Source organism: Protopterus annectens, chromosome 6.part1, assembly GCF_019279795.1.
Source record: "Protopterus annectens isolate FY-2018-M chromosome 6.part1, PAN1.0, whole genome shotgun sequence".
Classification (NCBI taxonomy): domain Eukaryota; kingdom Metazoa; phylum Chordata; order Ceratodontiformes; family Protopteridae; genus Protopterus; species Protopterus annectens.
In genome coordinates, this window is record NC_056738.1 from 260,833,042 (window position 1) to 260,847,946 (window position 14,905).

The following is a 14,905-nucleotide window of genomic DNA, read 5'->3' on the forward strand; positions in this document are numbered from 1 at the left end:
ATAATTGCTTTCTATGATGTAGCATTTCTTGAGGTTAAATTCTATATCTAAAATTTTTGCTTCTTCGATAACAGGCTTCAAATAATTATTTAAGTTGCCAGTATTTTTGCTTTTGTATATGATGCACTAATTTTATAATCAACAGCATATTTTGATAGATATTTCTAGGAAATGTAGAAAATTAAACAACACTTAGCCCAAACAGTAAACCATGTAGAATACCTTTAAACAGATTTGTCAATTTAGAACACAGAAAAGCAAAATATTCATTTCCCTTCCCATTAGCCAGTTTGCAATTTATCTAATCACTTTTTTAAGCTCTTGATAATGCCTCTATGTTGTCTGACTCAAACACTATTGATAAACATGGGTACATGAGAATAACATATATGCCCAACACTAAAGGATGACAAAGAGGCTTGTAGAAGCTTACCATCTACAATACCTGTTATGGTTAATCAATTATGTAGAAAGCCATACCAAGTTAGGGATAGAAGGTGATTGTACTTTTCAGAATCCCATAGTGCTGTGAGAAGGTGTCTTTCAAAATGTTTACCGATTATAGATGGTAAACTTATAGATCTGTAATTCAGAACAACATCTGAGATGACAATTTTAAAAATTTGGGTGACAAAGGACATGATCCAGTTCATGGGATCTATGCCTTCTTTGAACAATTGGTTAAACAATGACTAAAGAAATGCAAAAACTACCTCCTTTAACACATGTACTGGTTTGCCAGATATGAATTCTGAACCAGTATTACATGTAGGCTTCACATTAATTAGGGAAATGTTGCACTATATCTATGGATATTACTGATACTAAGAGGCTGATAAATCATAGAGGCAGGCATTAATCATTCCATTTTCAGAATGCTGCTGTTGTGCTGTTCTAAATAAGTATTCACAGCATGAAATGTGGTGCTTAAGTTAATAGTTTGTCCTGTGACAGCACTGGTGACTTTAACATTACAATGGACATACTGGTAAAACATTTTCTAATTATCCTGCTAAACTTAAAACTGTATTCAGACTTAATGCTAAAGTCCATAAATGATCTTTGTGTAAGTTTTTACCAGAATTTTGTGAACTAATTTTAGTTGGTGTGGAGGGAAACATCTGAATACTTTCTAAACATGCACTTTTTCTTGAGTAACACCATTAAAGATATGTTTTATCATAAATTATATATTTAACAAACATGAACAGATCATTTATATCTATTTCTTTTTTATGGGTTTGAACAAAGTTTCTTTAAAATAGCCCCAGGATGATAAAGAGAAAATACTTTTCCAAGCCTTGTTTAACAGATTACTATGATTTCTAAAAAGTTAGTTTTATGTAGGGTGTAAGTAGCTGTTTGCAACCTTATCACATTAACAAGCATATAAAGGATATGGCCAGGCATTCGGAACTAACAAGAAGTTCAGAAGCTTTCAAGTCGTGTATGATGACGTTGTTAATGTTGCCAGTTATAAGGTTTCTCCCATTTATAAGAAAGTAACTAAATTGTGGAAAGTTATGAAAGTCAGTAAACTCTAGTAAATTATGAAATTTAGAAGACAAATTTTTCCAGTTTATACTTGAATGATTATAATCTAGTTAGAAGGACAGCAAGAGTTTTGTGTCTATTTAAGTTTGCCAGATGATTAATAAAGTCACAGTGTTTAGAAGTCTTCATATTATGCTTCTGTTATGAGTTCCTGAGGTCCATTTGGCAAAAAAAAGTTCAGAGCTTCAACTTGACAAAAATTCTAAAAGCAAAACGTTTTTCTGCATATGCCTTAATTTCCTCCTTACTTCTGCACATTTAATCCTTAGTCATGCAAAAGTGAAAAAAAAAACACATGCAGTACTATCAAAGTCAGCACAAACAGAAACTTTGCCAAAAGTTATTCTTCCATGGAAAACAACAACTGGGGAGTAAAAAAGCCAATGTATTGATTGATAAGCATAGCCCTCATCCACTTAAAATTCTACCACTAATAGATTAACCAGTGTTTTGATATTAACGACATTACATTTATCAATAACTATGATTTAATTTTCCACATTATATGAAATTAGCCTGCTAAGAATAGAATGATATACAAAAAAGCATTAGCCCCATTCAGAAGTTAACATCTCAGTATATGAATATTTAATAAACTCTGGCATATTCACATTTGATATGTCTCGTGATTCTCTGATAATCCATAATTTACAGTCCTCAAAAGCTTCTGTGAGCTAAAGGTCTTGAAACCTGCTAAACGAATTATAAGTATTTCGATAGCATATATTCAGAAATATATTAGACATGTCACATGCTGGTTTTGTGATGGAACATGGCCCTTTTCCACTAAAATGATTTAAGATGATGACCTGATTTGTTTATCGGATACTTAGTTCCTCTATAACTTAACTGTGGTGCATCAGTACCAAAACCCTCAGTACAACAAATAAAATTGCCTCATGTTATAGGAATAAAATTGTTATTTTCAGCAGACTGATTTTGAAGCTTGTTGTTAAGATGCTTATCCTTTGAAAATTAACAGTCACCAAATATAGAGGTAGAATTTCACTAAAAGCTAAGTGAATATCAAGTTGGCAATAGAGTTTTGCAATTACCTGGTAAGCCAGTTTAAGTTTTTTAGTGGAATTCTTCTGAAGTAATTCACTCCAGTTAGAACAATAACTAGATCAGATCATACTTTGGTTAATCAGTCAAGAATGTATGCAATAGTTCTGAATTTCTCAGTAACACTAAGCCTAGAAGAGATGCAATCATGATCCTTTGTTTAAATCTGAAAGTAGATAAATTGTAAATTTAAGCATAGAGTTAGCCAATATAAGTGTGATTATCATGATATAATTATTGTGTAGTGGAGGCACCTTTGGATCAAGGTCCATCTCACAGTGAGAGGCAAAGCCCTGTTCCCCAGTGCTTTCCATTTGAGCCTATTATGATGTAAATCATCATGTGTTCACACTGATCAGGAAAATGTGACCTGTTTTTAGCATTTTCATCTGACTGAATGGGACCTCTTTAAAAGGTAAAGTTTTATTGTAAGAAGGATTGTCATTTGAGGCTACATTTATTTCAGTGTTATGCTCTTTTGAGTTTAATAGCTATTCTGATACTGGTGTTTCTTTTTCAGCTACATTCAGTTAAGGACCCAGACTCACAGGATGATCTTGTGATATGCGGAACCAACACAGAAGAGTTAATGTTTGATTTGATATTATTACTAACAGAAGAATGATTATCAATCTTAAAATAAAGATGAATTATCATAAAGGATAGAATACAATTAATTACTAACACTGACATCAGAAATGAGTTCCACAGAGACTTTAGAATGGAAAAAACATTACTTTCAACTCAGAATTTCCTTTGAATTTTTTTTCCATATGTCTCTTCACGGATGCTAATTGTGTTTCAAAGTCAGAAGTTATAATTATACTCATTACAGATGGTCAAGACCTGATTCTATAAAGTTATTTTATAAATGGAACCCATGTGACATTATAAACATTTAAAAATATGTCCTCTTCTTGAAGTGATGATGGAAATAAAACAAAAAGCTCTATTATAATAGAATTGTTCTTAAATATAGTAAGAAATGGCAGAAAAACTCAAGTCAAAGCTACTTTTTGTGGTTCCATAGGTTCATAATAAATTTGGTGCTGAAGAGCCATTGAGAAACTTGAGAGTACCATCCTTTCATAGTGGGAGTACATTAGTTATCCCTAGTAAGATTATTTCCACACCCTCCATGCATGAATTTACAGTCTTCCTTGTAATGTGCAAGTCAGGGATTCAAATCTGTCATGCCAGCATCATCAGGTCAATGAATAAGGCCAATACTGAAAAAAAATGTTTATATGCATCTGACAAGAAAGTAAGAGAGACAGAAAAAAATATATTTCCAGAGAGAAAACTACACACAGTTATAGCACTGTTACAGGCTTATGCATGTTAACCATCCACTATAGTTAAGTGACAGCTGTTTTCTTTGCACATTGTTAAAACTGAATTGCAAGAATTTTAAATCAACATAAATAAAATTTAGTATGGTAGCAATACCCAAATCAGGGCAAAGAACTAAAGGGTTTTCAGGAGATCATTCCCAACATTGTACTAGTACACTACATTATATTGTATTTGTTCCATGTCAGAAGGAAACAAAAACATGTGCAGTCTTCCCTTTTATGTGCACTTAAGATTCGGCATTGCTTTCTTCTCTGCTCTCACCATTGCCCCTTTTTGATGTGTTCACTACTCTCTTGAGTGTTTCTGTAGATACCCTGCCCACCACTGTTCCAGCAGTCCATTCCACTGCTTCACAATGCTCCCTGAAAAAGTACTCTCAGAAATCCAGAGAGGAATTGGTCACTAAAACCTGTGTCCTGTCCCTTCTCCTTTGCCTTATAACTGGACATCCTCTAAATGACATGATGTGTGCATCAGTGTCATGTCCTTCCATTTCTTATGACTGCTAGTCTTTTCTTTCCCGTCATCAGACTGATTTTTCTGTTATATTTCCTTTGAATTGCTTCCAACTGCCTGAATTGCTTTTCACTGTATGATATCAAGAACAGCAGTCACTACTCAAATTATGCCCTACAGGCCCTACAGACTGGAAACATTGTTTTTTGTTTGTTTGTTTGTTTGTTTGTTTGTTTGTTTTTGGATTCAGTACCCAAGGAGATGCATCCTGATATTTTGCATGTTGTTGCCACTGACCCCTCACTCTGTCACTTGTGATACTATCCATGTGTGATTATCAGCCCCAGATCTTTTTTTCTGATCTGTTGCCCTCAGCTCTACTCCCCCAGCTGATATGTTACACCAGGGTTGATGAAGGATTGGCAATAAAACATGAACAAATGTGAATAAAACTTACTAAGGAATACTTCAGAAGACTAAAACTAATACTGAAAACTACATTGACATCTAGGAAAAAAGACCAAGCAATAAACCAATTTAGTCTTCCTATTCTGACTTACAGTTTTGGGGTGACTGACTGGCCCAAAAGGTATTGTATCAGTTAGACAGGAAAGCAATAAAATGTTTCATGCTTATTAAATAATATAAAAGCATCAGTGTATACCAAAATTTTATATTCCTTGTTCTGAAGGAGGCATGGGCCTCCTTGAAATTGATTACATATATAGATCTATAGTTATGGGACTGCATACATATCTGCTGACCTCACCAAATCCAAACATAGAGAAGGTTTTAAAACATGAGGAGATGAAGTCTAAGATGAATTCTCTGCTTAGTTTAGCTGAAGCATTTTTGTATCAAGAAGGAATAGAAATCAATCCAGACAAAGACAAAAATCAGGCAGCAACTGAATGTGCCAAAAAAGAAAACCAAGAATATAAGACGGATCAGAATGACAAGGAAAGAAAATCCCACTTAGGTATTATAGACAAGCTCAATAATTTAGGTGCAAACCCTTTACTCACCTGCTGAATAGCCAACTGGCTCACTGATAGGACCCCAGAGGTCACAATAGGTGAGGCCACCTCACCAAGAGACCAGTCACTAATGGAGTCCCCCAGGGCTCCATACTGGGCCTGCTCTTTGTTGACATATCTTTCTCTGAAATGGTGGCATATGCTGAAGATTTATGGATGACTAAGTTTGCAGATGATTGCTAGCTGGTGGTTATCATTGACATCCCTGCACACACTAGCATTTTTTTCAAGAAGGCCTATCTCTGACTAACAGATCATGCCAAACCATGGTCTTAAATTCAGTGCTAAGAAATGCATAATTATACCCTTTGGCAAGACAACCATCCTGGCTAATTACCATGTTGATAATATGCCCCTAAGAGTCAACCCCGTGGTCAGGGCTATGAATAAGCACATATACAGTGGCATTCTATTCCACTACCAGTAGATCACAGTGGGGAGGAAATCCTTTTATCTTGCACAACTTATAAGTAAAGGCATGTCATCTAAGTCCAAAGAAGTCATTACTAAGACTAATCATAGAGTACAATGCTCCCTTCGGTAAGTGCCTAACCAGGCATATGCAACAACTGGAGCAACCTCAGAGCTTTCATACAAAAAGAACACAAGGGGTAACAAACCTGCCTTATGCAGAATATGTTAAAACCCTTTCCCTCTACTCAGTCTCCTGTAGATTACTGAGGGGTGATCTATACCTGGCTTACAAGGCAATCCCCAAACAACACACTTATGAATCTCCTGCATATTCGTAAGTCAAACAGTACCAGAAATACAAGGTCTTAAACAGAACAGGCTGGAGAGACAGATATGTGTCCCAGAGACTGCCTCTCCTATGAAACAGGCTTCCCATCCATATGAAGCTGAGTTTGTTTGTTACCCAGTTTAAGTGCAATCTAGACAAGTGGACTAGGAACAGGAAATTTACACTGAGACTGGCCTGCAATGTCTTATTTGGATACAGGACATCATTATTCTTTCAGGAAAACCTGGCTAGGCTTAGAAAGCCCTCCCCCCCAGGTTATTAGCCCAGTAACAATCAATGAATCTAAGTGGAAAGGCATATACTGTGGCAAGTACAGAGATCTCCTGGAATAACCGCATGTCAATCACGATTTGACACAGAAATGGTTAACGTTAGGTGAATTGAAACCAAAATATGAAAGGTTAATAATGGTAGCCCAGTACAGTGGACTGCATGCATGTTGATTTACAAAGTCTATTGAACATGTGGGAGAAATAGCGAAATGCAGGTTCTGTAAAAAAAGAACTGAAAACAGTCGCACATCTTGTTGCTGAATGTTATACACTAATGGCAGAGGGGCCTGTATACTGAAAGGTACAATAATGTGGCAAAACTGTTGCATTGGGAATTGTGCAAATATTACAATATTGAAGTAGGTGAAACACTGAAAACATGCACCACAAAGCATTGTAGAGAATGATGAAGTTTATATCACATGGGATTACCCATTACCAACAGTTTAAAAATAGATGCAAGAAAAGCAGATATAGCAGTCTAAAAAAAAAAAAAAAAAGACAAAAGTAGCTTTGATCATTGAAATATCTACAACCAGTGATTACAGTTTCATATGTACAGACAGATGCAAAGTCATAAAATGCCAGGATTTTCAGACAGAAAGAAAGATACCCAGACATTTCCAACAGTAGTAGGAGCAACAGGTGTAATAAAAAGAATTTACAGACATATTTCGATTACGCTATCAGTACCCTTAACTCCATATGAATTGCAGAAGGACTAATTTCTGGGCTCATTGCAGGTGCTACAAAGAGCACGTTTGGCTAACATCAAAGACTGAAGCAACACTATTTTCATGAAATTTAATTACGTCCTGACTTAGGAATGGGGTCCATTCCCCTTATGGTATTAGAAACCCAATAGACATGGAGAAATTAAAGGGTTGTTGTTTCAAAGTGCAGTACTACACATTTATTTGCATTAAACTACAACTTCTGCCTTTCTGCCCACTTATTCAGCCTTATCAAATCATTCACTGCACTTGTCCTCCTACTGTCCACTGCTGTACCTGTCTTATCATCAGTAAACAGTTTGACTCCCTTTTTAAGGCAAACACATGGTACAGGACTGGAGCCAGGACAGACCTCTGCAGTGCTCTGCTCCTCAATTCCCTCATTCATGACATTGGCCCTCTCTCCACAAACCTCAGTATCCAACCTCTCTACCATGCAGCTATGCCTTATTCCCATCTTCTCCAGTTTTCTCATCTGCTTCTTGTGTGGGACAGAGTCAAGGGCTTTACTGAAGTCCACATACACTCTCCCCTATCAAGTTCACCTGTAACAGTCATAAAAACTGGATCATGTCTAATTGAAAGCCCCATGCATCCATGAACCCATGGTGGTAGCTATATTGGAGATTGCTGTCCTCTATCAGCCTTCCCCTGAAGATTCACACCACATCTTTTCCTGCCACATTTTTATGATAAGATGCCTGCATTTCACAACATTATTGCTGTTACCCTTGTACAGTAACACCACACATGCCTTTTAGTTCTTTGGCATTTCTGCAGTAGCCAGTGATCAGCTAAAGATCTCTGTCATGGGAGTCCATAATTCATTGACTAGATTTCTGATGACTCTGGGAAGCACTTATTATGTTTTATCTTCCCTAAGTGTATCCAGTTCCCTGCAAAACTCCTTCCTTTCAATCCTGTTGCCTCCATACTGTTTTTTCTCTTTCCGCCCTGCCTCTCTTCCAGCACAATACTTTCATCTTGCTTTCTTTTGTGAAGACAGAAGCAAAGTATTCATTTAGTATCTTCTGTGATCTCCCTCAAATTTTTGTTCAAGTTAGGCAGTTTTTTCCTCCTTTCCATCCTTAATTTTTAACCCCCTCCATTCCTTCTTTCTGTTATGTACCTAAAACTGTTTTGCTCTCTTTATCCCTTCTGCTAACTCCATTTTGACTTGATCTGTTGCTGCTGTGACCATCTTTGTTAGCATCTTTAAGCTGTCTCTCCTCTACCACCCCATCCCTCCTTTTCTCCTGTTGCAGTCCCTATCTTTTGCCCTAATTGCTACCACTCAGCCATGTTCTTGTTTCTTCCCAATATGGAAGTAATAAGCTCCATTTTATATGATACTGACCTTCAGTAAAGGATAATTTCTCAGATTTTGAGAACATATAATGTACAAGTTTTCATAGACTCAGTGTGGTGGTTAGTGCTAAGGATTAAGGCTTTAAGCTGATAACATGCTACATTCTGTAGTCCAGGGATTGATTAGGCTCCATTTGCCTTCTGTATGACTATGAGCAAGTAATTTAACCAGACAGTGCTCCATGGTCACCCCTGGAAAGGGAGAATTGTGTCCGGTCTGCTTACCTAGTTAACATATAAATAAATAAACAAATACATACATAAATTAGTAAGATCGCAAAGTGAAAAAAACCAGTAGAAAACAAAGAGAAAGGCTCGGACTCCTTGCTCCAGCAGATAGTGAGTTGAAATTCGATTCCAATGAATAGCGAAACAGTTAACTTAACGCAAAGAATTTATTAGTATAGCGTTTTCGCCATGTACACTGACACAGCTTCTTCAGAGTAAAAAAACAACTACTCATCACTCTAAGTCAGTTTTTAAATTAATTAAGAAAGGAAGTGATGTCAACACCAATGGAACTGGTGTAAATACATTAAAAATCAAGGCAATTTTTTCACATTTTACACATATCAATAAAATAGTTAAAAACAACATTTTTAAACACTGGAAGTATGAATTAAAAAAGCATTGTGTATATGCCCCCTTGGGAGGTACCATGAAAAGTAAATATATATAAAAATATAAATTTATGAGAAATGAAAAGACTCGCATTCTTGAAAAGGGGAATACACTGTGAAGAGCAATGAATTAATAGTGTGAGTCCACTAAAAACCTTATAAATGCCTACTAACGTATATACAAGGGTTAGTTTGCAACATGGGGGCTCGTAAGAAGAGGATACAATATGAATCAAAAGTAAGTAAATATGCAACTTAAGTTAAACCATGTTGCAAACTAACCCTTGTATATACGTTAGTAGGCATTTATAAGGTTTTTAGTGGACTCACACTATTAATTCATTGCTCTTCACAGTGTATTCCCCTTTTCAAGAATGCGAGTCTTTTCATTTCTCATAAATTTATATTTTTATATATATTTACTTTTCATGGTACCTCCCAAGGGGGCATATACACAATGCTTTTTTAATTCATACTTCCAGTGTTTAAAAATGTTGTTTTTAACTATTTTATTGATATGTGTAAAATGTGAAAAAATTGCCTTGATTTTTAATGTATTTACACCAGTTCCATTGGTGTTGACATCACTTCCTTTCTTAATTAATTTAAAAACTGACTTAGAGTGATGAGTAGTTGTTTTTTTACTCTGAAGAAGCTGTGTCAGTGTACATGGCGAAAACGCTATACTAATAAATTCTTTGCGTTAAGTTGACTGTTTCGCTATTCATTGGAATTGAATTTCAACTCACTACATACATAAATTAATAAAACTCCTGAGCTATGAACACACTGCTCCTTCCTTTCTCCATTGAATTCACTCAGACACATGTTAACGTGTGCAAATGTACAGGAGGACCAAAAATGCATCTTTGTATCTTCATGCCCCCATGCATGACACCACTTAATAGCTGCCACTTGTGGCAATACCACTAAAGCAGGGCTGCTTGTGCACTGCTACCCAATCAGCCGTGGACATCCCTAACAGGGCTGTAACACCAGAAAGAGTTGCAGAAAAACCCAGAGTAAACTACATGGAAAGTCATTTAAATAAAGTAAACAACAAGCAAAATACAACAACATACTCAGAGTAACACAACTATTAAAACTCACTGCTAGAATAATGCAACTGAGACTTGTACTGACAGTGCCAAATTAGGTCTGTCTGTTCACTTCTACCAAATTCACTAAAGACATTATTAACAGGGCTGGGACATCAGGAAGAGCTGCAACAGATTGCCCACCCCCCCCTCCCCAGAGTAAACTATGGGCAGAGTAATGCAAATAAAGTAGAAACTAAATGTGACATAGCAACATACCACACTACCACACACAGAGTAAAACAACAGTTTAAACTCCTATCAGGTGCCACAAAATCAATAATATGTATGCTTGCCAGAGTATGAAAAAGGAAAGGATTTTCAGTCTTGATCTACACATTGTCTGAATGCATATCAAATTAACATATTCTTTTGTTGTATAAAAAGTCCAGAGTATACCTTTTTTGGTTAAAGCATTTATAGATTTGTGGGGTTAAACATATTTCTAAAACTATTTAGAAATAAGCAGCAAGACTAAGACAAGTATTTTTTAACAGATGTCATTTGGAGTAAAACTGAAGTACTTTATGAATTATAACACATATTTTTGATTATGGTCATCTTGAAATGCTCAGAAGTATTGGTTTTCTTCACTGATTCTCACATCAAAATTTTCTGTACTTTTTAATCTAATAAATGCTATAAGTGATAATATAAGATTCAGTACTGTCTCCAGAGTAGGCAAGAACACATAATACTGAGTGATTTTTTTTTATTTGAGAAGAACTAGAGCTCCTCTTGTGCCCTATAAAGGTCACTATGCATGGCAACAACTAAGATATTTAAAGTGCCACTGAGTCTGGATTGTGTTAAATTGCTGGCAACAATAATTTTATCTACAGTTTCAGTTTCCTAATAAAACCTTCCTTTACTTTATCATGAACGAATTCCTGGACTAACCTGGCGTGAAAATGTCCGATAGTTAACTTATACTCTTGCAAAGCATCACTGGGTGCTTATAATATTAAGTAAAAAGTGGAAATTATCACATTGCATTCTATGAAAGTAATATAACTTACCTTCATTAATAACACAAAGTTAATAAAAGAACGTGTCGATAATAAATATTGTCTCAACAGAACATTTTTTGACAAACCTAGATACTTTGACTTTTAATTAGCAATGGAAATTTAACAATCAGAATGATTACCTGTTTTCACCATTTTTCCTAACACTCTGGAAATTTCCAGCATCACTGCTGTACCACTACTGGGATCTATTGCTCCATGGACCCAGCTGTCCCTGTGGTTGCCATATATAACATACCTATCTGAAAAATGAAGACCAGTGTTAGAGATAAGGATGCTTTAACTATGTTACAAAATATATACCACTGCTGCAAAATTTCATTTTTTTATGATAACAAAAGTCTTTACAACCCAGTCAATGTGAAAAGTTCCTACCCTGTAAACATAAACAAATATGCTAATGGTGAAGGCATACCTCTCAGCTGTCCAGATTTTCTCAGAATGCCCAGATTTTTGCATCATATTTTTAGTCTATTCCTCACAAAATTTCAGGTTTTCTGGCAAATCGTTGAGAATTGAAATCATTAAATAATGACAGATATTTGCGTTTCAGAGTTCCTATCATTCAGAAAATGCATGCTAATGCAAAACCTGTTATTCTAGCAAATATCTAAGTTTATAACAGCAATAATTAAAATCTGCCCCTTTTTTGGTTCTTTGTCCCCCATTAATTTCGTCTTTGTCCAGATTTCTTGCTCTAAGTGGTTTCATTTGAGGAATTGACAATTATTCTGTATACTGGCTGTATGATGCACAGTTAAATAAGAGCTGATCTGATGCTATAAATTGGGCCACATAAGTCTACATCTTATGCCCTTCCTCAAATCCTAGATGCTGTTGCATAGCTAACTTACTCATAACAGTTCTTTAAACAGACTATTTTAAAAGAAGAGAAAACATCATTTTGATTGCGGTTAATTTAGACATGGCATTTCTGTCATAATTCTTTTCAAGACCTTGTTTTTCCACTGACTTTTAGAGTGCTGCCTAATCACAAGAGAATGCAAATGATTATCATTTGAGTATGTCTCGTAAGCTATGTCCTAGGGTGAGTCATAAGTTCCTTCCTCCGTAAGCAGTGCTAAAATCATATCCATGCAAGTAAGCCAGAAAGATCCATCAGAAAATGTGCCCATAAATCCATATGGATATCATGATCATTGCAATATCTGTACAAAAATTTCCATCACCAAGTACTTTTGGAACTAATGATAAGAGGTTAGTCAGTAACCTGTATCAGGTGCTAGTGGAGGTAATGTAAGACATTCTTAAAACCAGCTCCAGGTAATATTATTACTACTATTTTCCTCAGACCACAAGCATATCTAGCACTATTTATAGGAAGGAATTATGAACCAACACTTCCCCACAACTTCTCTAGCCAGCCTGACTGAGATGGTTATCTTGAGGCAGTGAAATAATCTCCTTATACTGTCTGACAATCATCTATTACTCAAACAGCATAACACAGCATGTGAGAGCATGAGAGAAAAGTGACTACTTTCCTGATCTAAGTATTTTTTTTGCTGTTTTACCTGAGAGACCTTCTTTTTCTTACTTTGAATAAGTTTGAACTGCTTTATTACCTGTTTTTTGCATTGTACATTATTTGCACTTAAGTTACAGTTGGTCGAAAGTTTGTTTGTTAAATTTAACTGTTGAGGCTACCTACTAAAGTGCACTAGCCTGTGTAATTGATTTATTACTGTTTCCTGCATTTCTGTGTACTTTTTAACTCAAAAAACAAAACAAAAAAAATATATATCCTTGTTTTCCTGCCTTTTCTCGACTAGTTTAGACCAGTATACAGGCTTTGCTGTTTTCTGGACTGTGGTGTAGTTCCTGTGTTGTCCATTGCCTTACTTGGATAGAAGGAAGTTTCTTTGCTCACCAGTGGGAGTGGGGAGCCTTGAGCAGCCTATCTGTCCCTGAAGGAGTGACCTCAGCACAAGAGCTTGTAGTAATTGGTCGTTTTGGACCATTTCCAGCTCTTTTGAAGTTCCCTGTTTAAAATCTGCCTCTGAGTGTTTTTTCTGGCTATACTACTCAGAAACAGCTCCTCGTGGTCCTGCAGAGTGGTGCTAGCAGCAGAGAACTGAGAAAAGCAACTACTTTCCTGACCCCAGCCCTACCAGGTTATACCTCGTATCATGCATTTCGGCCCTAAAACTTGGGCCGAACCACAAAAGGAGGGGGAGTGTCCATATTCATTAAAGACACCCACACCTCCAGGTTAGTGGCAATGCACGAAGCATCGGAGACCATCCATGTGCAACTAACTGTAGGCAAAACTGCTATACAACTTGTAGCATGCTACAGACCACCCTCTCAATCTCAGGAACTCCATTCAGCCTTCCTGAAGACACTGGAGGATATGAATGTCTCACCAAATACCATCATATTGGGATACTTCAACTACCCAAACATAGACTGGGTGCATTATTCAAGTCCCAACACCCTAGCCCAAAGGTTCCTGGAATTCATCAACTCAAGTGCGATGGAGCAACTAGTCACCTCCCCCACAAGGGGAAATAATATACTTGACCTGATCATCACAAACATGGGGACAAAATGCTCAACACCGGAAGTATACCCCTCACTAGTGAGATCAGACCACAAACTAATAACCCTAGATATTCATATCCCACCTCCACCCCCAGCACAAAAGACCACAGTGAGAAACTTCTCAAAAGCCGACTTTACACTCCTTAGGGCTGAAATGGTATCCTTCAAGCCCCCTGGGCCAGTGGAAACAACATCCCACACTGCTGAATCCTTCACAAATGCTTTCTACGGACATCTCCAAGAATGCATGGATCATGCAATCCCAAATAAATCCAAGACCCTTTCCACCAAAGGCAGGCATCCTATCTGGTGGACCCCAGCCATAAACAAACTTTATAACAAGAGAAGGAAGCTACTGCAAGACAGAGCAAAATCCCATAAAGGGAAGGCATCTCTGATCAGCACTAGCAAAAAACTACGGTCGCTCATAAAATCATCAAAGGCCAACTTTGAGAGAAAAATCGCTAAGGACTCTAAAGATAACCACAAGGCCTTCTTCAGTTATGTTAGAAACCTGGACAGAAACCCTCAGATATGCTCAGAGTTAGTTCATAACGGCAAGAAATACACTGAACCCACAGATATTGCCAACATACTGGCAGACAGGTTCAGTGCAAATTTATCCCCTCCCTCTCCCCCAAAAGATGAAATATTTATCCCAGCTGAATGCAACCTCCCTGACATCTCAGATGTCCAGGTGAGAGCTGCTCTCAGCAAAGCTAAAAATACAGCATCTATGGGACCAGACGGTGTCCCGGGTTGCGTGCTACGTGAACTCCTAGAGGAGCTAAACCCGCACATAAGAATGCTGTTTAATCTTAGCCTTACTACAGGATATGTCCCTGAACACTGGCGTACAGCAACAGTGGTCCCACTCCACAAAGGTGGCACCTCTACAGACCTGGGAAACTACCGCCCCATAAGCTTGACCAGCCTGGTCTGCAAAGCTATGGAAAGGATCATTATGGAACTCATAAACAAAGACATCGG

General features: G+C 36.9%; 1 protein-coding gene across 1 annotated transcript in view; it reads right to left on the bottom strand.

Annotated features, from left to right (window-relative positions):
• The window catches only part of NAALADL1 (N-acetylated alpha-linked acidic dipeptidase like 1), a 712,563-nt gene that overhangs the window by 477,827 nt on the left and 219,831 nt on the right, over positions 1 to 14,905 (bottom strand). The window contains exon 9 of the mRNA XM_044075363.1: positions 11,473 to 11,592. Within this exon, the coding sequence (XP_043931298.1) occupies positions 11,473 to 11,592 (120 nt within the window). The remainder of the gene's footprint in view (positions 1 to 11,472; positions 11,593 to 14,905) is intronic.